The 22,691-nt window shown below is 39.4% G+C and overlaps 4 protein-coding genes across 5 annotated transcripts; all 4 read right to left on the bottom strand.

The window, feature by feature from the left end:
* Window positions 1–99: 99 nt before the first annotated feature.
* cc2d1a (coiled-coil and C2 domain containing 1A) lies at window positions 100–10,014 on the bottom strand. 2 transcript variants are annotated; one of them, XM_056737580.1, is made up of 29 exons: window positions 9,857–10,014; window positions 9,310–9,388; window positions 9,038–9,179; window positions 8,803–8,906; window positions 8,460–8,684; window positions 8,067–8,364; window positions 7,838–7,947; window positions 7,603–7,675; window positions 7,416–7,505; window positions 7,119–7,246; window positions 6,956–7,028; window positions 6,763–6,875; window positions 6,569–6,680; window positions 6,319–6,491; window positions 6,082–6,204; window positions 5,938–5,996; window positions 5,113–5,229; window positions 4,959–5,032; window positions 4,827–4,885; window positions 4,693–4,744; window positions 4,440–4,539; window positions 4,164–4,254; window positions 3,903–4,076; window positions 3,516–3,574; window positions 3,360–3,429; window positions 3,096–3,216; window positions 2,117–2,193; window positions 1,938–1,985; window positions 100–1,573 (listed from the first exon to the last, which is right to left on the bottom strand). In XM_056737580.1, exons 2-29 carry the CDS (start codon window positions 9,364–9,366, stop codon window positions 1,535–1,537), a joined length of 2,961 nt encoding a protein of 986 aa, XP_056593558.1. In that variant the 5' UTR covers window positions 9,367–9,388; window positions 9,857–10,014; the 3' UTR covers window positions 100–1,534. The 2 variants fall into 2 exon arrangements, 1 of the variants encoding a protein (XP_056593558.1); XR_008905407.1 differs by lacking the exons at window positions 100–1,573; window positions 1,938–1,985 and having other exon boundaries at window positions 3,096–3,245.
* A 1,660-nt stretch (window positions 10,015–11,674) lies between these two features.
* Window positions 11,675–13,042, bottom strand: nanos3 (nanos homolog 3). The gene has a single exon (XM_056735830.1). It carries the CDS (start codon window positions 13,004–13,006, stop codon window positions 12,506–12,508), a length of 501 nt encoding a protein of 166 aa, XP_056591808.1. The 5' UTR covers window positions 13,007–13,042; the 3' UTR covers window positions 11,675–12,505.
* A 501-nt stretch (window positions 13,043–13,543) lies between these two features.
* On the bottom strand, window positions 13,544–15,618 carry si:ch211-286b5.4 (afadin- and alpha-actinin-binding protein). Its single transcript, XM_056767003.1, has 9 exons — window positions 15,553–15,618; window positions 15,358–15,475; window positions 15,069–15,275; window positions 14,800–14,925; window positions 14,601–14,704; window positions 14,358–14,519; window positions 14,075–14,192; window positions 13,839–13,992; window positions 13,544–13,634 (listed from the first exon to the last, which is right to left on the bottom strand). Exons 2-9 carry the CDS (start codon window positions 15,467–15,469, stop codon window positions 13,544–13,546), a joined length of 1,074 nt encoding a protein of 357 aa, XP_056622981.1. The 5' UTR covers window positions 15,470–15,475; window positions 15,553–15,618.
* A 1,197-nt stretch (window positions 15,619–16,815) lies between these two features.
* On the bottom strand, window positions 16,816–18,695 carry si:ch211-286b5.5 (uncharacterized protein LOC100003596 homolog). Its single transcript, XM_056730779.1, has 3 exons — window positions 18,539–18,695; window positions 17,505–17,631; window positions 16,816–17,420 (listed from the first exon to the last, which is right to left on the bottom strand). Exons 1-2 carry the CDS (start codon window positions 18,629–18,631, stop codon window positions 17,506–17,508), a joined length of 219 nt encoding a protein of 72 aa, XP_056586757.1. The 5' UTR covers window positions 18,632–18,695; the 3' UTR covers window positions 16,816–17,420; window position 17,505.
* Window positions 18,696–22,691: the final 3,996 nt, after the last annotated feature.

Here is a 22,691-nt window from a genome sequence, read left to right as displayed (position 1 = left end):
TAAATTGACTGTATTCTGCATTTATTGACATTGATGTGGCACCAGGTTTGATCCACAATAATGTGAAAAGTGCATTGAACTAAATAAGAGAGCAAACTGTGAGTTTTGCCGTTTCTTTAATTATTACATTAGACATCATAACCACCATCACCATAAACATATTAAGAAATTAATGGTGCCTTTAAAAATAGAGCGTCACGGATACATCATTCCAACATGATTGCGTCTGTACAGCGATTGCCTTCAGAATAATGATAAAAACATCTGTACATGCTGGAGCGAGAGAGGATGATAATGAAGATGAAGGAGAGACAGCGGGCGAGGGGTTCAGACACCACCCTAAAAGACCACAGAGGGCTGAATAAAGAGGTTGTCATGGGAACGAGGCTGCTTTAAATCTGGCTTTTAAAAAGCAAACACGCAAACACCCCCCTAAAAGAGTTTATATAATGACTGACTGTATTACGCAGCCAGACTAACATCCCTAAATGTGGATCTGCGCTGCACGGAGAGCCAAAAAGTCATTTTGCGTACAAAGACGGACAAGCCTGAGGTTAAAGTTGATGACCTTTTGACTCTAAAATGAAAGAAGATGAGACAGCTTGCATAAAACAGCTGATCACAGCATCATCCCATCCAACACAAAGCCTGCGTGTGATTTCTTTCATTTCCCAGACACCGATCAACACACCCTCGTTTTTTCTTATAAAGCCATACCCACATCAACACTTTCCCCCACCCGAAAACTCCCTCACAATGATCTCCCGCTTTAACGTTCTCATCCGTTCTTTTGAAACGGGTCCACACGGCTGAAGTATCCGGATAATCCCAGATCTTCACTATCTAATACATTCGTGAGCACTTCGACATCTTCCCGGAGTGACAGATTGTTCCCATATCACGGGCGTGCAGCGGTATTATCCTAATCTGGGAGTCGGCCTACAGTAGCACACAGATTACTGTAAAGACGCTAGATTAACAGCATTTATACGTGCCGGGGAGGGGGGTTAGAAGAAGGCAGTGTGAACGGTATACAAATCAAAAACATAAAAAATAAATTGAGATCAAATGAAATGATTGTCTTCATGTCTGTAGTGTGAGTTACATGGAGCCGTGAGAGGGAATTCATATGCGAATACCTGTGGTCTGTGATATGATTCACAGGATGTTTTATTCTTCATTCACAAAGATTTGCATAATGTATCATTCTGAATTATGACCTGGACTTTATTCTTTGTTCATATTTCAGGTATCACTAAACATGATTGTTCTTCATATTCGCAAATGAGTCTGATCTCACACTGAACATTCAGACATCTCTTCTAACAAAACAAAAGCATGTGTTCTTGTGTTTCGAAACGCTTAGACGAATAAAAATGGAGTGAAGCAATGGTCAAAGTGCTTGGATTATGTGTGTGTGTTTTGTAGTGTTAGGTTGCCCTCTGTGGCTACATTACATCTGTCAGTATTCATTAATATCCTTTTGATTTAAGAACCGCTGTGACAGTTTCCTGCAGACAGACTCAACGGTTCGTCATTCTCTGATGCCTCGTTTTTTTCTGACCGACTCCAGCTGTGAGAGAGAAAGAGATGATGAGATAGATCTTTAAAATGCGGAAGTGTGAAAAGTGAGCGTTTTCTAGGAAAATGTAGCCAGATGTGACTTTACTGTGGATTGCGGTATTAACTTTGTTCAAATCTACTGTTATTATTTCTATTATGATCTTTATAGAAAAACTGGATTGCTGACAACAGTAGCCATGAAACAATGACAGATTAGTTGAAGCCATTGGTTAACATTACTGTTCCCATCTGTAGGAAATGATAACATTTTGACGATATTATTTTTCATTCGGGAATCATTCACAATGGCAAGGAATTTGTGTTAAAAAAGTGAACAAGGTAAATTTAGTTTCCACTTAGACTTTGATATTCACCTCGTTCTCCACCATCTTCATTCGGCCGAGAGCATCTTTCGCTGCTTCCTGAGGAACAAAAACAGACAAACTAATTCAACATTTTGTATTCTCGATAGGATGCTCAGAGTCTGCAGCTATACAGCAACTTCACAAGGTTTTAAGGCAATGTGTGTATGTGTCAGTGTGTCCACGCTCACCCTGTTGCCTTCGCTGGAAAACTTCTTCACGGAGTCTGCGAGACCGTGCTGAAACTTCCTCAACACATTTTCGTATTCTGAAATGCAGTGAGAGAGTAAAAGGAAGATTATGGATTACACAATGAAACAGTTTTTTTTATGAAGTTTAACATGCTGGATACAAAAATGACCATCAACGGTACCAAAAGCTAAAAAATATTTAGGTATTATTACTGATACATGAAATACAAGGTGCTGGCATCGGATTCTAATTCTAATTCCGCTTATCGATTTCGATTCCTATCAATTCCAAGATTCAATTCCACAGTTGAAGTGAAACATGTAGATATCAACCTATGTGGTAATTTATTTAGTCTGCTTATTGAATGCGTAGCAAAAATATACTGTATATATTAATGAGTACCGTTTTGAATTTTATAGACACATAGCAAACATGTTTTGTCTAATTTAATATATTTTGTATCGCCATAGTTTAAATACATCATGGTTAAACTGTAGTTACTATAACAAGACTATGATAAATTTGAGGTTCCTGTGGTTCCTTTATCACAAGTTAACTACAGAAGTGTACATTTGATCGTTTTTGTCTTTTATGACTTATACTGTCCTCACAAACTAAGTTCCAGACTTAGTCACTCATCATCGCTTCATCCCACCTTCCCTATGCAACAGAAATTTCTAGACAGTGACAATTGGAAACATTTTTTTTGAATATGTGAAAATGTGTTCAGTTTATGTTTATTTGCAACATATCAATGTATTGTAATTAATGATATGAGTTCAAATTTTACTTGAGCTAAATATACACTAATACATTGATGGTACATGAAAATAAATATTAACATATTGTTATCTGCATTTTTAGAGTATTTTTTTATCAGTATTGGTGAATAAAAGTAGGTAATGTAGTGTTGTGGATTAAAGAACCACAACTGGGCCGCCTTGACCGATGTGTGAGTGTATGCACGTGTGTGTGCACCTGTCAGTGCTGCAGGATGTTTCTCGAGGTAGGTTTTCTGCCACTGCAGTCGCTGACAGACCTCCATGTGCTGCTTCAAGAGCTCAGACGTGTCTCGTCTGTTCTTTTTATACTCGCTAATCTAAAGAGATGAAAAATGACTGACAGTTTCTAAATAAAAACACAAATCATAAAATTCAAATCACACACCAGCAGCACTGAATTAAAAAGGAAACGTCATTTGCCAAAAAGTGTAGATTGTGTTACAAGATGATTATAACACACCTTCCACTCCAGCCTCTCTTTGTCGTGGTTCAGCAGACTGAAGCTGTGTAGTTTAAACTGTGGAAAAGAGCTGAAACAGAACCCGAGGGAAACATCAGACACACATACTGTACAGGAAAACACATATACATGCTGTGGAGTGAGCTGAGGTGTTACCTTGGTTTAGTGTTCCTGTCATGATCATTCCTGGGTTTGGATCTTGGAGAAAGAGCCCGCTGGAATGAAAATAAGCTTGAAATCACAAACAACTTCTGTATAAAGCATCCCTGCCCTCCATCTGCACTGTTCTTGTGTCAGACTGACTTTTTTTCATGATGTATCACATCTGCCTGATGTTATTTTCAACACCTCTTGAATTTTCAAGACAGTGTGCCAAATAGAAAATGAGTTTTGATTGAACACAATGCCTTAACGGTATAAAATAAGATTACACCACGAGCGGTACAAGCGGTTCAAGTGTCATTATTATGCCTTAGTTTCATTTTCTGATACGTATATAAAAAGGTCAAACATCACGCTGTAAAACATCAGTCTTTTTCATACCCGTTCCTTCTCTGTGTCTTTCTTTCTCTCTCTCTCTTTCTCCGGCGAGGGAGTGAGCGGGTCAATGACGAGCCATTTTTCCGTCACTGGCTGCAGCTGAACTCCGCCCAGAGGCTCGCGGATCTTCACACGCACCTCCAGTTTCCCTCCGGTCGCCCTCCGCCCGTCCAGCACCTGCACCAGCGACACACACACTCATGGACCACCAGCATCTGTGTGTTCTGTACATGGGATGAGTAGATGTGTGTGTGTTTCACTCACGTCTATAATCTCTCTGATCTCACACTGGTTCTCCAGAGCTTCCAACTTCAGTTGAGCGGTTCCCACCACTTTATCGGTCTTAAAGAGACCACTACACACACACACATGTACACAAAATGATTATCAATGTTGATATTGTGCCAATGATTTTTGCATTGTGAAAATTCTCAAGACAATATATCACCACAATGCTCTTGTATCTAAACAGTTAAATGTAGAGTTTTACTTCATAGATTCATCCGTTTATTGGTGTTTAGTACATGAATAGATTCTCACCCTTTGTGTACGATCTCAAACTTGATCCCTTTGGTTTGTACGATTCTTTTAAAGCCTCTGTGATCTCTCTTGATGTTCAGTTTAAACTGCTCCTTAAATTCTTCAGACACACAGACATTCAGTTATTCAGTGCTTCTGCGTCTTTCATGATCGCAACATGCTGCTTTCTAATGTGTTTTCACACATCCTTCTTAACGAAAGCAATCCAATAATTCATTGCAGCACGGTGAAGGAATAGTGTGTGTGTGTGTACCTGGACTGTTCGTGTTTCTCACAGTGCTGGTTTTGTCCTTCTGAGCTTCTTCCTGAGAAAAATACACACAGTGTTAGACTCAACAGCATGACTGTGTGTGTGTGTGTGTGTGTGCTGATAAGAGTGTGTCATACTGCGCTAGGGAAGGGAAACTCGAAGCGGACGCTCGCATCCAGATCATTGGCAGAACCTCCTAGACAAAACAAGATTAGAGACTGGTAAACACTCGGATACACACACACACATATGAACACTCACTCACACACCTGATGGGGCTGGCAGGTTTATTCCTTTAACAACGATCAGCATCAGGTCATTAGCAGTCAGGTTAGGAAAGATCCTAGAAAAAGAGAGAGAGAGAGATTTAATAAGTAATGAAACACATTTACTGAGAGATGTAATGTGTTTGTGTGCTCATACTTGACTGTGTTGAATGTGCGCTCCTCAGTGTGATATTTAGGAACGGATCTCCCTTTGGCATGAGCTTTCTTCACCATGTCGATATTATTCATGCATTCTTCGGCCAACTTCTCGAACCTGCACACACAAACACGTACAGATAAAAAATGGGCTTAAATATAAAATTGAATGTGTAGATGTTATTTTAGTTTACTTAAATTAACATTTTGAAAATGTTATTGTTGAATTCAAATCAAATATTTACTTAAAAAAATGATCTGAAAAATGTTATGTTGCCTGAAAGAAGTGTAAAGCTAAAATAAAATGAATTAATCTTATGAAGCAACATAAAAAAATATATATAAAATGACATATCACCCAAATTGCTAAAAGTTTAACTTAATTAGCATAAAAAAACCCTAGTTTTTCAAACTTATAAAAACTATAATAATAAACAAAAGCTAAAATCTTTATCAATCAATTAATCTTATATAGCAACATAAAAATAAACAAATAAATTATAAAATGACAAAGGCATACACCTAAAAAAAGTTATAAAACTAAATAAAACTAAAATCTAATAACTATGACAACTTTGATGACCATCTATATACCAAAATGACCATGAAGTGTGTATATTTACATTTGACACTAAACTTTGTCAAATGTCTATTTTTTATTCATGATTAAAATATTTAGCAAAACAAAACTATAGAAATGAACATTTTATCCATGACAAAAATAAACATTCTTTAAAAAATCTGCTGCAATATTTTGTAACGATTAATTTAATTCATTTAGCAAATACCACTTCCTAAATATAAAGACATGTATGTAAACACACACCTGGCAGTTTCAGCTACATTCCCCATATGTGTGAACTGCTGAGAGTAGGCCAAACATTTCTGCAAACAAACTTTATCGGTTTAATTGATACTCAAATAAACCATGTGACCGTACATGACACCAGTAACATCACTGAATAAGAACCTCGTGCTGAAGTCTGAGCTGCTCCATGAGTTGAGCGTACTGATCGGCCGATCGAGGAGAGAGAGCGGACGATCTAGATTGGGACAGTCTGTAGTCTTCCTCACTCACTGGAGCTGTAGGCAGCTGCACATATTACAGAAAAAAACGTCATAAAACATTGAGGTTAGGAATAGACATCTGTATCATAGTATCATAGAAATCAAACACACACACAGAGGAACTGACTCGTACACACACCTTGGTGATGTCAACAGGAAGTCCCGCCTTGGCAGCATTGATCATTTGATCCAATCCTTTAGCATTTCTCAGGTGCTGCGCAGCCCCCTGCATGTCCTTCATCTCTTTAGACCGCAGCGCCGCCTTTACAAACTGCTGCCTGCGCGCCGTCAAGAAATCCAACTGCTGCTGAGCTGCAAAACACACATATGTACGTACATAAACACATATGTATATATTAACACGCACACTATAAACAAAACAAGAATACCTTTCCCCGCCAGTTTAGGAGCATTTGTTGTGGGAGTCGGCGTCCCAGCGTTGGACGAGGCCTTTGGAGGAACGGGAGCCCTTGATTTCTGAACGCCAGGTTGAGTCGATGGCTGCACATCATAGTGACATTAACAAACGACGCTCTGACACATTAAAACGTTTAGTGAAATTCGTTCTGGACGTTCTGCTGACCTTTGCTGGCTCCTCGTCGTCTCCTTCGGTGTCCTGATTGGCCAGTTTCATGGCTGTCTCCAGTACACCCATGAAATTCTGCGCACCCTCTGCACCCTGCAGCGTGGGACAACCTGAGACACACACACAACATCACAACACATACAACACACACACATGAATAATATCACACACCACAAAAGAAACCTCTCACCTGGTGGAACAGGAAGTTCGGCTAAATTAACAGGTCGCCCCGCCTTGTGAGCTTTGATGGCATCTTGATATTGCTGCAGTCAAGAAAACAAACAAACAAACGCACACGTGAGTCTGAATGTCTACGATTGAATATGTGTGTGTTACGTGCATTAGTGTGTTACCTTTATAATGCGCTGGTGCATGCGCGCCTTTCGATCATCTCCTTTGCTCTTGGCGCTTTCTGCTGCTTCTTTATATTTGTCCATGCGCTGCTGTAAGGCTTCACCGACGCTCCGAGGAGCAGACAAAGCTGTGCACAAACACACACAAAAAGGCTTTGCATTGACTTTTACTTGCGTTAACGTAATTCCCCTTGCACAAACCTATACTTTCATTAAGGAATAATTTTGCTTGTTTATTGTGTTTGTAATGTCAGGTTTGCTATACTTTGGTCTGAAATGGCACACACACACTCTTACCTGTGTTAGGGGTAGTAGTGGGTGCAGTCGGAGGGGCGAATGGTATAGAAGACGGCTGTTGAGGTATTGAACGTGGTACTTCAACATCCCCTAAACGAGTGAGAGATTTCCATCAGATCGAACACGTGATTATATCAGGCTTTGTACCGTAAAGTAGATCAGGTGATTGTCATGTGTCATGACATACCAGGAGGGGGCGGCAGTGAGTTGATATCAACAAACTCGCCTTTGTCGACAGCCTCAACCATCGAGTCAAATTTCTGGGTGAACAGATAAACAGAAACTTATTTATATAAAACTACAAGTTTGTACGTAAGAAAAAAACAAGGTTTCTGAATGGAAACGGTGTGCTTTCGCTGAGATTTAATAAACCTGAATCATCTTAAATGATTCAGCGATACAGACAGGTGGTTGTCAGTTACCTTGGCGACGAGGTAGAGTTGTTTGGCTTGGTCAGTGTTTCCGCTCTGTTTAGCCTGTATGGCTGCCAGCTTGTACTCTCTCTGTCGGTTTAATATACTCGCTTTAAGCTCTAAAACACACACATGCATACACAACCGCCTTAGACTCAAGACTGTACTCAGACGTGTAAGGGAACATCCAAGTTAAAACAAGAGAGACAAGACAGTTTGTCTGGGCGAGTTTGTATACCTGAGTGCTGTGCATTAGGCTGGACGGGCGTAAGGGGCGAAATGGCGGGTGTATCGGGCGTAACGGCTGATGATCTCTGTAATGGTGGTTGTAGTAGCTGAGGTTTGGGTGTAGCAGCGAGCTGTGGCCTCTCAACAGTCTGCGGCGCAATGTACGGCGGAGCAGGTTTCTCCTGCTCTCGGATTGGCTCAGGCTGTGAGGCGGGGGCGGGTTTTCCACCGCTTGCCACAGGAGGAGGAATCTCGTCTTCGTTGATGGGCTTCCCTTTTTTAACCGACGTCAACATAGACTGCAGAGTCTGATAACAGAAAACGTGAACATGTCCTTCTGAATTCACCAAAGTAAACATAAATATGGGACGGAATGTGTGTAATTGTTTTGGAGATGTCCCACCTTCAGTCCACGGTCGTATCTGCGCGCTTTGCTGGTCTCCCCCACGGCCTTGGCGTTAGTGATGGCCGTCTGATACATGTCGATACGCTCCTGCAGTTGAGACTCAAGGCTGCCCGGAGAACCCTGGGATGTGGGGGTGGTCCGAGGGGCTGCGCTTGAGCGCTGAGGGGGTGATGGTGATGGTATCTCCTCCTTATCGTCATCCATGACCTCATTCAACTCGGCCTGATACACAAAAAACAACTTAAGTCTTAATGTCACTGTCACTTTGTTTAAATTGCGTGAAAGTTTGAAAAAACATTTATTTGCAGGACAAGAGTGAACAATTTTGTCCTCCTCTTACCAATAAATCAGCGTCATTCTCTAAATCACCATAATCTTCATCATCTTCTAGGTCTTTCATACACAGCGCTGCCATCCGCTCGATGTCCTCCATGGGCACGGGTGCTAAACGTAGAGAGAAACAGATGAATAGTAACAAATAATTTTATTCACTAAAGAGAATATTAGCATGTGAATAATTGTATTAAATCATGTTTAACGTCCAGGGTCTCCGAGACCCTTATGATCGTCTTTACCTCTTCCTCCAGGTTTCTTGCCTCCTGGTCCACCCTTTCCGCCTCCTCCCACCAGGGCCAGAAGCTCCGCCTCTAGCTCCTCCTCATTTCCTCCAGAGTCATCCAGCCCACCATCAGGAGCCAAATCCAACAGGAGCCCCATCTGACATTTTGAAAGAATAATGAGGACAAATATTATTAAAAAAATGATAGAGTTGATTTTTAATATTGATCTCAAACCTAATCGATGTCAACTTTGACAAAGCAGTTTGGACACAGTACAATGCATTTACCTGTTTGGCCCTGGCGGCCCCCTGTCCCTTCTGCGGAGGGTTCCGGCTTCGACTCATCTTCTTCACAGCTCCCTCAAACCTAAAACAAGAACAAGACTGATTTGTTTATAATGCAACTATTTTATAAGGATCAATCCTTCAATGGGAGCACAACCAACCAGACTGGAAAGTGAGTGACGTCATGACGCATTCCTAGTTCACTGCGTGAATAATGACGAGCATAAACGATATACAGCTCTTAAAAATCTCAACGTGAATTTAATTGAACATTACTTGACAACAACCTCCTCAACTTTTCATTCACTGGTAGCGATCCGTTTCAAAAGCCTTTCAAAAAACATTACTAACCTGACAGAAAGCAAACATGTGACCATTCACCTTTTTTTTGGTTGACAAAAATCACATTAAATGGTTCTCTGGAAATAAAGTGCACGACTCATAAATAACCCTTTATAGAAACCAAAACCCACACAACTAATTCAGTTAAGTGCTAGTTAGCAAGAAAGCTAGTATTTATTTGCCCATCATCTGAAAGTAACGTGAATACCTCGATCATACGTTCATCCGAGCGCGGTTTACGTGAGCAATCTCCGTTTCGTTGAGAAGAAAATGATATAAGTCTTGAAGTTTTGATACCAGAGTGTCAAAAATCCTGTGGTAAAAACAGACATGCACAACTGTCAATGGAGAATCAGCACTTCCTGCTTTTCGCCCAGTTTCCCATAGCAACAGCAGCGCCTCGCGCTTTACGGCAGACGGAAACGGGACTTGTAGTTCAATCTCTAGTTGTCTGGGTTTAGATTTTTTAGATGATCTTTTACAATATGTGATGGTTTTCTGTCAGAAAATAGTTTAATATGATCAATATAGTTTTTGATGTTTCGCGTTCGTGTCCCTGCTAACAAAAATCTGTTTAAAATTGTAATGGTTTCCATTGCAAACCACAACTATTTTCCATCAAAACTATTAACAATATTCCTTAATATAGTGCTTGGGTCTTATGATGTTGAGTCAACAGTGTTGACACCTCTTGTCCATTTACACATATGGTTTGAGTGCATTAGGTGGGAAGTTTGTAAACTTTATCCTGACCTGCAGCCCCACCTGCTGGTAAACATTGGAGATGCACTCAATGCAAACGATGTGATGTAAAGCGAATACAATTAACCCTAATGCGGTCTTCGTTTACACTCATGGTCTTTGGGTTCTCTAGAGATCCCAGGCAAAAAAAATAATGTTTTTTAACAAATAATTTTACTCTGTTTACTTATGTTTTTATTCCTCCTTTTTGCAGTTTTTGGAGGATTTATGGTTTTAAAAAAATATATAAATGAATAAATACAAATGCAAAAACAGCTTTTTTATGTAAAAGACACTTAATAAAAGACCCACATTTCTAACTTTCATTCGTGAGGATAAAATTGATAATTTGACATTTAATGTAAGATTTTGCACATCTTTTGGAAAATGCAGGTATAAAAGTAAAAAATGATCAATTTTTACAAGTAAAGTGCTGCAGAGCTATTAGATCAACTGAAATATATCGTTTCACTATTTTTTTAAGATGAATTCATATTGTGGATTGGATTAATATTATTCATACATATAATGAAATCACAATCAGTTTTTCAATAAAGTTACATTATGATTAGAATCAAACCTGAACAAATTGTTACAAAAAGAAAAGTTGCAGTCTTTAGAGTTTATGATTTCTTTCAATCATCTGTTTTTCATATAATTCTACAAATGTAATCTAAACAACAGTTACCAACTGTAAGAGAATGGTGTGTCTGTGCTATATTGTTGTGTCTCATCCTTTCATCTCTCTCTCTCTGTGCGCGTGTGAGCATGATCATTTTGAAATGTGGATGTTTTTTGGATTGGAAGTGCGCCACTTTCTTCCTGTCTATGTGTAATCGGTGTTGTTTCTGATTTAGATTTTTTATAAGTGGGGTCTCCAGAGACCCCCGCTTTCTCTGGTGTTATGTTAGTTATATACAAGCAAGATATAATTCCAATTATTTTTTATTTGTAGATTTAGAAAGTGTTGACCACTTTACAAAGTCATGCCGTTTGGACAAAGATAAAAAAACACATTTTAGTAAACAACATTTGCCGGTCAAAAAGACTCCGAAGACTGCATAAGGGTTTAGAAATAAAGACGACAAGAACATTAAAAGTATACATTTATTTTAGCCAAATAGGAAGAATTGGAACAAAGCAGGTCCAGTTTTTTTCAAGGAATCTGACGAAGCCACAGGGTTGGGGGGTGGACATATCAAAGATCTTGACTCTCTGAAATCAGTTCTGATTCTTCAAGATCTTTGCCACGAATACAAAAAGAGCGTGTATTTGTAAAAACAAAAGTATTCACACTTAAATATTATTGTAACATACAAAATGTCACAATGTGCAACAGACGCAGGATCCATTGGGCGCAGAGACAATTTTGTTATTCAATGATTGTGAAACATACGATTAAATATTTGCATGGATTTTTGAAAAAATTGCTTTGAAATAACACGTTGTAACAGTCTGCAGATAGTTTGATGTTCAGTGAACATTTCAATTTAAACTAAATCCATTTGTTGTTTTTTGCTTACAATTTAGAGACTTGTCAAATCAGTTTTCAGAAAATGTAAACATTACATCAATCGCAGTGGATGACCTCTTGGCCAAGGGGTCGTAACCTTAGGCCTCAAACTTCAAAGCATAAATATGTCCAACCTGTTTGTCTGTTTAGTTTCTCCACCATACGTTCAGACTGTTTCTGTCAGACTTCTGGTCCCGAGAAAGTAAAATGTTTAGAAGCTAAATGCGAGATCTTTGTTTTGTTTTTTTGTCACTGCTGCAAAACAAACAGCATCACAACACATTTCACATAAAACGTCTTTTTTTTAAATGCACCACAGAGGCTCATAATTTAAGTACCAATATATCAAGTAGGTTCACTGGCTTGTGTACAAGCTTGTTTAAAAAGGTTAATAGAAAAACACCCATATAAAACACACACTTTACACACAGATAAGATAAGAAGAAATGTGACAACGTGCAATAAAAATCAAACCGTGAGTAAACATGCATACAAACTCGGACACAAGCCGGTGTCCCGGATAAAATAAACAATTAAAATATAAACGCAAACATTAAAACGGTCATGTCAAATAGTTAAGAGTGATTTCTGTCCAGTTGTTTTTCACCACGAAGATTTGGCGTACACGGAGCTGTAGGTTTCATCCACGAATGGGCAGAATCTCTTGGTGTGCGCTTTGGCTCCCGTGGCACCGCACTGGGGACACACGTACTGCTTCAAATACGGGCACACCACGTCTCCATTACGGTCTTTTAAATGATGCGAGGTGAACACCATCTCCGACTCGCCGTTGTGTTTGCAGAAGCTGCAGAACTTTCTCTCGGACTTGCTGCCGACGGGCTCCGCGTTCTTCCTCTCCTTTACAGGAGCCGCGCGCGCACGCGTCGGACAAGCCGGAGTCTTCACGGCGGCGGCGTGTTCGTTCTTGTCATCCTCGCTGTGACTTTCCCGTCCCTCTGAATAGTCTGAAAGCGCCGGTGCGCGCTGCATGGCTTTGACCATGTCCGCCAGGCCCATGTAATCTCTCCATGGCTGAAAGTACGGATTTCTGGACTCCATCGACCCATGAACCGATATGATGTAGCGGAGCAGAGAGAAGGCCATATCGTAAGTGCAAACTTTGGCCGAGAGCCACCAAAACAAGGCGCACACGCGGAACGCGCTTGGGTTATAGGGGCGGGCACGCGTCAGCGCGTCACAAACCAATTAAGCACAGGATGTGCTCGCTGCGAAACAGGTGCAATTTCTGGCTCTCATATAAACATTGAAGTATTTCATTAATTTAGCTGGTTTAACATCACAAAGCAAACTATTAAAACAATATGGCCTGTTCTAAGATTTACAGTACTTAAAAAATAAAATGACAAACTTGAAAAGTATGTTATCATGACAACATCATAGTTCTGGAAAACTTTAATAAAATGTAAAAATTGATGCATTTGCTTTCAATAAGCAAATATTTCTCATGGTGACTACAGAAACTGTGGATAGCATTCTACATGTCATTTATATATGTTTCACACTGTTTTCAGACTGCAAATCAGTAAATGAAATTTTTATTATTTTAATATTTATAAAAAATATTTATTCAAGAACCTATTTTGGAAATGACAGCATAAATGAATCCTAAAACAATGTCAACTAAAAAGGCCAGTCCATGTTGAGTTTATTAGGCGTGACGTCTCTCTCGTTCCCGTCCCCCCAACTGTCAAACTGAGGAGTTCGCTCTGATCTGAGAAAGAAGATTCAGTCACTTTTCATTTAAACAAGCCATTCATTCTGGAAGACCTCAAGAACAGCGGTTTAGTATAAGCAACAAGCACACCTTCCCAGTTGTCCCATCACCGTTGAGTGTTTTTAACCCAGTTTAACCTGCATTTAGCAGTAAACGCAGACATCTTTTGGATGTTTTGTGTCAGGTTAAGAGATATCTGACCTGAAGTAGGGCAGTTTAAGAGCAGAGTAAAGCTCAGGGGTGTTAGGGGTCATGACCCTTTGCTGTCGGGACCACACTGTGACCTCTGACACTTCAGAAGATGGTGTGCAGGGAGCGCATGGAGATAAACACAGGTGATCCGGAACCACGGCTCCTAACACACACACACACACTTATTGTTATGTTTTTATATTATAGTGCTGTATAAGTGCACATGTGTGAGTGTATGTATGTACGCAGTTCACTGAGTGCTGTGCTCTCTCTCCTATTCCACTGGGAATGTCTCTGTACAGGGGAAATGCTCAAGAAATCCGTCTTGAGGAGCGAAGCCTTCTGCTGTTCAAACTCACATCTCTACAAACACACAAATACAAAGCCGATACTAACAGGTGATGAATCATTCTGAGGGTCTGAATCAAACGGATCCTGTGCTAAACATTACAAAATGAGTTTGGACGTCTTGTAATTTTTTTTAATGCGCAGAACATCCCACACTTAAAACCACAAACTTTTCCCCACCTCATGACCCAATCGGATAGCAGCGTCAGTAAAGGCCTGTCTCTCTCGCCGGAAGCTCCGCCTCTGCCTCTTAAGCTCCTCCCATCTGTCCTGCAGCCGCTCCCACTCCTCCAGGTAGTAGCAGTCCATTAGTGCAACAGGAAGGGGTGGAGTTACACTGTCCTGGGGTGAAAAAAAAACAACATACAGCCATCCATGAACATGAACCATCGACTCCTGTGTGTCAAAGTGTGTGTGTTTGACCTGCAGTAACTGTTGCTGTACTCGGATCAGTTGGCCGCTCTGCTCCACCTCTGCCTCAAGCTGAGCAAGAAGCTTCTCCTGATCTGTGCCTTTAGCAACAGGATCTAAAGAATACACATGGGTGTCATTCAAATTTAATTGAGGACCACATTTTCAGATATTCCCCATGCAAGCTTAGCCAAATCAGTACAGTTCTTACCTTGCGACAGCATCGCCCTTAATCGTTTTTGCACACGCGTCCACTCCTGCACCACACCCCCTGTCACATGATCCCCGAGACACTGCTCTGACTGGAGCAGCACCTTGTCATCGAAAGCATCCTCTGCTTCTGAAATGTTATTGTCCTGTAGAGTCTAGGTAAAGGGAAAAAGTCAGAGCAGTTTATAAATGAAAAAAAAGGATAATACTGACAATATTTGTCCATTTTTATTTTAATAAGACACTTGTCCCAAAAAATGCACAAGTGACAAAATCTCACCTGTGCCATATCTTTTCGGAGCATGTGCAGTAGTGTGGTTAAGCCGTGCCGTAGTCTCATGGCTTCTCTGAGCTCGGCTTCTCGCCGATCCAACTGCAACCGTAGCGCATCTTCCATCCTCCCATCAGCCTTTGCGGTCTTAAAGGCAGCTCCTCCCCGTCCCGGCCGCTTTGGCAACACATTTAAAACCTCCATGGCTTTGAACAGATAAAGAAGAGAATAAATTGTTTTGTATCAGTAAAAAGTGAATGTTCATGGAAAATGAAATCTCACAGGCACTGTGATATTTCTGTCTGTCTGTGAGCTGTGAGAGTTTCTCTCTCATGCGATGGATGTGCTGTTCCCTTCGCTTCTGCTCCATCATCTGCTGGTTACAGCGACTCTGCAGCATTGCACACTGACAGGAAAAGAAAGTTAGTGCATATAGCACACATGACTTTAATAAGAGACCAATCATGATTGACAGATTTGTACCTTTTCCCTTTCAGAGGTCAGTGCGTCATGCAGTCTGGAAATGTGGAGATCCTTTTCTGTAAGTTGCTCCTGTAAAAATAGTTGTAAAGGGGCTTCGATGAGGGGTGAAATTGTGGCAAAGGGTTAAACGCAGACATTTTTGTAAAATATATTTCTATGTCTCCCACAGAGTCACATACAAGTTTTATAACCATATAAACCATGCTTTTTGGACCTGCAATGATGTTGTCTGGTCGTTCTGCTCTTTGAAGATCCTGTGTGAGAAACTTTGAGGGGTTTCATCGGGATGTAGGGGCATAATGAGAGAGTTCAACCACGCTGAGAGAGATAGACAGACTGCATCAACACGTCTTGTGGATTTGTGACAGTAAACAGATTTACAATTTATACAAGCTACTCATCGAGACCGAAGTACTAATAAATGTCCTGAAAAATTTAATTCTCATTTACATTTAGCAGACACTTTTATCCAAAGCAACTCATAAATGAGGTAAACAATAGAAGGAATTGGAACAACATTAGCACAGTAAACAAAGCAAAGGATTTTTTAAGGATAGAAAGAGTGGAAAAGAAATAGAATCAGTACTAATCGATCAGGTGTTGATAGATATAGATATGGTTTCAGACGATTCTTAAAGATGGCTACAGAATCTGCAGTCAGAAGTGGGATCTCATTCAAAAAGACAAAAATTATGTTGTTGTTCACAAAATAATAGAAGTAAACTCTTACTAGATTGAGTTTAGTATAGAGTTACTAATAAAAGTCAACAGTCTGTGTGTCATCTCTGTTACCCGAGTTGTCCTGAGGTCTCGTTTGTGATGTTGGTGATCTCTGCCTGTGTGCCATAAGTCCAGCAGATGCTAAAATCACAAAAGTAAAAGTACCAGAGCAAAGAGAATTTCTCAGACTGAATGAAGTGAAGTCTCTAATGATTTCTGTTTCATTCAATCATCTCCTTATCTGTCATCTACAGGTTTGCCTTAATCATCTCATCAGTGATCGACAGTTTCAGTCTACTTAAGATCACCTGTGAGCACTAATCTTGCAGATGTTTTTCAACACTTTGAAGTAAATAAGTTACACGTTTTATTTTGTGTAGCAAAATATTGAAAGTAAATTGGCATTTTTTGTTAAAAGATGTTAAAATCAGTTCATGGAAAAGTACACAAACAATCAGTCATGAAAACCGTTTCCTTACTCATTTGTTTTTAATTTGTAAAGAGGAGTACGTGACTGTGATATTACAAGGATTCAGTTGGTGATAGAGACAAAAGTATTTTTTATTTCAAATCTTACAAAAAGTTGTAAAGGCACAGATAAATCTTCAGTCAAGCATGCTTTTATTTTAAAAGTAAGCTAAGTAAAAGACAATGAGAAATATGAAGTTCACATGTAACTAGTTTTTTCAACAGACAGCCATTTAGAATCTCAGGGCAAACCTAATTCTGCGGCTTAAATACCATCTATAAATTAGTATAAAAACTAAACTAAGTACATCCTATTTTTGATAGAAAAACAATGTTTCTTATTTATATTCTTTCCAATGTGCATGTAGTGTTTTTGTATTTTCACATGTTTTTTGCATTACACCAAATAGGACAACAACAAAATATTATGTGATACAATCTGTCATAACGTAATTATTCAGTATAGCCAAAGTGAGTAACAGTTCACACAAAATAAAACGGCAACACAAACTATCAGCTCTGCAGAGATAAAGTGAGTGTGTTTTTAAGACAAACACAGCAAGGTGCGCTTTAATGCTAACCAATGTATTGTGTGTGTGTTTCTGTAGTGCTCCAGGATGTCTTGACGGGGTAGTGTGAAGTTAGCAAACGTTTCCGCAACTGCAACATCTTCAACAGCTCTGAAATCACAAAATGAGAATAAAGATGAGAACCTATAAGAACAACTCTCTTAAAAAAGATGAGGAGACAGCAGCATGTCATACCCTAAAGCAACCTGCAGGAGGTTGGAGGTCTGAAAGGGTTGTCGCTGGATGGCACCCCCATCAGCAGTGGGTCTTTATGTGCATTCTGGAGGCAGAAGTTCTTCAGGTCCGTAGCAGCTTGAGAGACCTGGAGACATTTAACCCATGAGCTGTCATATTAAACAACATTAACTGAGGGCTGTGTGTGCTGAATTTAGTTGAAAGATCCATGAAGATACTTCAGGTTATCCCTTATGAAACCCATGTTTTATCATAGTAAAAGTACACTTACATCTATTTTTTCATGGACTATTCGCCATCAAAAATATAGATTTTGTCAGACAATGGTAAATGTGGGGTCGATATGACTTAACTTCAAATACCATAGCAAAATTATGGTTGTTGTTGTAAAAACACGGTTTTAACATACATTTATTTTAATCGTTTTAGGATTGTGAGGAAAACAGTCACTGCTAGAAAAAAAAAAAATGTTTTTTTTATAACAATTTGCTACAAAGATCATGGTCATGGTTACTGTTGCGTAAAACCATAGTTAATTTTAGTAAGGGCTGATGTTTAGTCTACTTTTTAAATAATATCTGGTTGATTATGATAAAACCTTTAAAAAGATGTTAATATAACATAAAGAGTTTTATTTTATTTGTTTGGGACACACTATGAGAACTGGGAACAATGGTGAACCATCGAGAACAATGACGATTCCCTGTACCGCCTTCTGCTCCATTTGCAAAGATTTGCATTATTAATAACTAAGAAAAACAAAACCCAACCGTTGCATTAGGTTTACACCCAAATACCTTTCTGACCCTTAAAACTATTAAAAAAAACGTAATTTACACTTGAGAATAAGATAAACAGTCAAATGAATATTATACCCATAGACGAGTATTTGAACATTATAAAAGCGCACTTTAAAACACTTCATCCACTTGTTAGCGTTAGCATTAGCAAAAGTAACAAGAGTTCATCTGTCCGGTTTCGCTTGAGTATAAAAACGTCCTTTTTTATGTTGCGGCAAAAGTTTACAAACTTACGTGAATTCGTCGTATTTTGGCCTCCAGTCTGAGCTGTTTGACGATTTTCTGTGCCGTGACCACATTACTGCTGCTGGAGTTATTATTAGACATTACGACTGACTGACTGACTGACCAAAGTGAGGGAGGACGGAAGCCTGAGGGGCGACAGCGTGCGTCCGTGCGCGCGCGCAAAACAACAGATGGTCTACCGGATTTGGGAATGCCTTTACATGATCTTGTTTTGTTTCATTTTAGTGTTTGTTTATGCAAGTTTCTGGTTTTTAAGGTCTTCTGTTCCTCGTCTTCTTTTCACGACAGTCTGTTTTAACTTTCTAGCCTAGTTGGCAGTGTGCAGTATGCAAGATACATATTTTTTTAATAAGCCAACGAAATAACAACACAACTGTTTTTTAGGAGTGAGGATAGACCACTTTAAACCCGGATTTGTTTTCAAATGATATGGTTGTGTGTGTTATCTAATGCACTGGATATAAAAAGCATTCTTAGATGTTGGGATGCATGCTGCATGCTGGGTTTATTCTTTACAAACTTGCCAACGATGCATTAATCTTATTGATGCCTGAAATGAACCATAGTTTTATTACAGTTAAAGTGTAGTAACCATGTTTTTTTACTGTACATAATACGGTTAAAACTATGGCTTTGTGTTTACAGTAATTTAACTGTTACCACTTTCTTGTAGTAACACCATATATGGTTTATTTCTTCAGATGGACACCAACATTGCTAGAAAGATGTTAAAGTGTTTACTGTTGACATTTTTTACCCTCCAGCAACAACTAAATGCTCACCATAGTTGTATGAAATATGGGCAGAAATTGCGGAGAATATAACAACAGATTAATGTTGCAGTGAATAGAAAGTACAATGCCTATTTTTTCATTAAATATTGCAGCGTTTATTGTAAAAACTTTATCAATGTGGGTCATTCTCTTTTTAAATATCACTCATAATCGTTAGTTAAAATCAGAAAATGCACTTCTTTCCTGTAATTACAATATTAAATGAGTGTGTTGGATGGCTTGGGCGGAGCATCCGTTAACTCCTCCCCTTCAACTGTCAGTCTGCTGCCTGCTGCTGGTTTTATACATCCAATCAAATTGCATTAAAAGGCAAAACACTACTTTTTACTACGTATTTAATTGATGTCTCGAACATAAGTTTCAATTTAAAACTGCAGCTGTTGAAGTTAAAGACCGATGAATGCTGAACTCGTCGAGATGGAGGGAGGGGAAGCGCGCACTGAAACGGCCTGAATCCAGGTCACTCGCGATCCGTTTAACCGTCCATTATATAAGATGTTTTGGATTTGTGTTATCAGAGCTTTTCGACTTTCGTTCACTTGATGGCACATGTTTCAATCAACGGCTTAGTCAGCATTTAAGTGGCTTGAAATGAGGCACCAAAATATGCGTTTTGATCCGTACCTAAATATCCCGTATGAAACTGGACCGGGTTTTGGTACCCAACCCTAATGAACACAATGACATTTCCTCAAAATATCAACTTCCGTGTTCCACAGATAAACAGATTTGATTTAAATATTGACAAAATGTTCATTTTTGTACAAACCATCCCTTTAAATCTTCGGAGAAGTTAACACATTTTGTTTATTATTTAAGCTTCCCATGGCAAAAGAACCACTGACTCTGTGTTCAGGTTTGATAAGTCAACACCATGAGGTTCATATTATCAGCAAGATATGTGTCGTCCGACAATCCACGGCTCTAGACCCTGCAGATACAGTAGCCCTAAATCTGAGCGCTTGCACACAGGGGAATGGCTCTATCAGTGATCACCGATCTTTTAAGACCCCTTATTTGAAGGTCGTTTGGAGTTTCCGCCATCTATCTGTGATGACGGGGGAAACTGCTCGCTGGTTCTGAGGAGACAGTGATGCTGGCGTCTTCCATTTTGCATTCAGAACTGACGTTCCTGTGCAAAACTGGACGAACTCGAGCGGAATCATCTCGAGCAACCATCGTCGTACCCACATACATCTTGGAGGAAAGATTGCCGGGTTTTCCGTCACTACTGGCAACCTTGATCTGGATCCTGTCAGACTAGAGGATGAAATACATGTGTATTTTTCACTTTCTATAATCTGAGGATATCCAGGGAGGAACCCTGAGGCTCAGCATTTAAAGAGATCGTACTTTTCAAACAAAAGACAGGATTTTCGTTTTTAGTTACTTACAATTGCTTTTATGGTTGTGGTCTGGTTACAGTGGTCTAATTGGTCATTGAGTATTGTTCATGTCACATCAACACTAAAAATACTATATTTTTTTGTTTCTTGAATTTTTGTGTCTGAGAAAGAGATTTCTTTAAAGGCTTTTAAAGGAATATTTCACCTAAAATAAAAATTAATTTATTCACTTGTACTGTATGTTCTTCAAAACTTGTCTATGACTTTTTCTTCTGGGGAACACAAAGTTTTTAATCGCGGCTAGTGGGGTTCAATATTGTTTGGTTATCGACGTTCCTCAGAATATCTTTGGTGTTCAATAATATGGGTTTGAAATGACATAAGGGCGAGTATACATTAAAGTTGTTTAAAATAATTCATTTTGTTGGAGCTATTTTGCTGTTGCCCATTTGGTGGCATAATGCGAGCTATATAGTGAAGGCTCCACGGTAAGAGAGTGCTGCATGATGTATTTTCGTTTTGAAACCCCGGAAGCGTGTTAGCATTTGAGCTTTTCTGGTTTCCCCAAAGTATATGTTTTTTTTAAATCTGTTTTTGTTAAATTGTCTGAAATTTGATGTATGGTGAACACAACCGCTAAACATTTTCTAATTTCCCTTACGAAACAACTCTTCTTACACTGTCACTCTCATCTATTGCATTACTGCATCTATTGCATAACTAACTGCATCTACTCATCTATTGCACAATAACTTCAATAACTGCATTAACTCATCTACTGCACTGTGACCTTAATAACCGCATTAACGCATCTACTGCACTGTAACTTCAATAACTGCATTAACTCATCTACTGCACTGTAACCTCAATAACTGCACTAACTCATCTACTGCACTGTAAATGTATAACTGCATCTACTTATGTATTGCACTATAACTTCAATAACTCATGTACTGCACTGTACCTTTAATAACCGCATCAACTCATCTACTGCACTGTAACTTTAATAGCTAATGTCTATAATCAATGCACACTCAAGTCACTTGCACTATTGTATAGTCTATATTGTTATCTGTTCATAACCACCTGTACATTAATGTTCACAGTATATATCCTTCTGTTTATATTTTCATAGTCTAGCCCATTTTATAGTATTTTCCTAATCTTGTATTCTGTATTTATTCACACTGTATATCCTGCACTTGCTGTTTGCACTTCTGGTTAGACCTAAACTACATTTCGTTACACTGTACTTGTATATGTGTAATGACAATAAAGTTGAATCTAATCTAAAAATTGTACAATTTTCAACTTGCGAGAGTGAGGGGGAAGAGCACGCCCACTCGTCAACCTGCTAGAATGAGATGGAAGAGCACGGCCACACGTCAACCCGCGAGAGTGAGATGGAAGAGCACGCCCACTTGTCAACCCGCGAGAATGAGATGGAAGAGCATGCCCACAAGACAACCTGCAAGAGTGACATGGAAGAGCACGCCCACTCGTCAACCCATGAGAATGAGATGGAGGAGCAGGTCCACACGTCAACCTGCGAAAATGCGATGGAAGAGCACGCCCTCTTGCATGATATATAAATGGTGGATATAACGAGATTGGAACGGTAGATTTTTTTAAGATCGTTGGAAACTGATAGATGGAGCGGCCCCAGCGCTAGAAGATGCCGGTCATGAACCGCACGCGGTAAGTGAAACAGAGTCAAATGTCTGTGTTTTGTTGGCAATCGGCAACTACGTACATTATGTGAACAACATGAACTTATAGTGAATTAACAATAGATATGGATTCAACAGTTATGCATGGAAAATGCGACCATGTATTGTCTGCTTGTTCTGTAGTCCCGCCCCCCATCCCCTGAAACGCGTTCATGGCTCACCTATTTTCGGAAATAATCGTACAGCTGTATCTGTCTTTTATAAATGTGACCAAACTCTCGAAGACTCTTCGAAGATACAAAGTATGCAATAATATTTAAGATGAATGCCT

Source organism: Triplophysa dalaica, chromosome 2, assembly GCF_015846415.1.
Source record: "Triplophysa dalaica isolate WHDGS20190420 chromosome 2, ASM1584641v1, whole genome shotgun sequence".
Classification (NCBI taxonomy): Eukaryota; Metazoa; Chordata; class Actinopteri; order Cypriniformes; family Nemacheilidae; genus Triplophysa; species Triplophysa dalaica.
This window is presented reverse-complemented; position numbering and strand designations above follow the sequence as displayed.

Excerpts from the sequence above, each read along its gene's own strand:
- cc2d1a (XM_056737580.1), bottom strand. The coding sequence starts at position 9,366 with ATGAGTCGAAGCCGGAACCCTCCGCAGAAGGGACAGGGGGCCGCCAGG. Across the intron at positions 6,205-6,318 it reads TTCCTGTTGACATCACCAAG|CTGCCTACAGCTCCAGTGAG; the intron begins GTGTGTGTACGA and ends TAATATGTGCAG. Across the intron at positions 2,194-3,095 it reads ACATCCTGCAGCACTGACAG|AATACGAAAATGTGTTGAGG; the intron begins GTGCACACACAC and ends ACTGCATTTCAG.
- nanos3 (XM_056735830.1), bottom strand. The coding sequence starts at position 13,006 with ATGGCCTTCTCTCTGCTCCGCTACATCATATCGGTTCATGGGTCGATG.
- si:ch211-286b5.4 (XM_056767003.1), bottom strand. The coding sequence starts at position 15,469 with ATGCTGCAGAGTCGCTGTAACCAGCAGATGATGGAGCAGAAGCGAAGG. Across the intron at positions 14,520-14,600 it reads TACAGCAACAGTTACTGCAG|GACAGTGTAACTCCACCCCT; the intron begins GTCAAACACACA and ends TTTTCACCCCAG. Across the intron at positions 13,635-13,838 it reads CTTAAACTGCCCTACTTCAG|ATCAGAGCGAACTCCTCAGT; the intron begins GTCAGATATCTC and ends CTTCTTTCTCAG.
- si:ch211-286b5.5 (XM_056730779.1), bottom strand. The coding sequence starts at position 18,631 with ATGTCTAATAATAACTCCAGCAGCAGTAATGTGGTCACGGCACAGAAA. Across the intron at positions 17,632-18,538 it reads CCAAAATACGACGAATTCAC|GTCTCTCAAGCTGCTACGGA; the intron begins GTAAGTTTGTAA and ends AAATGTCTCCAG.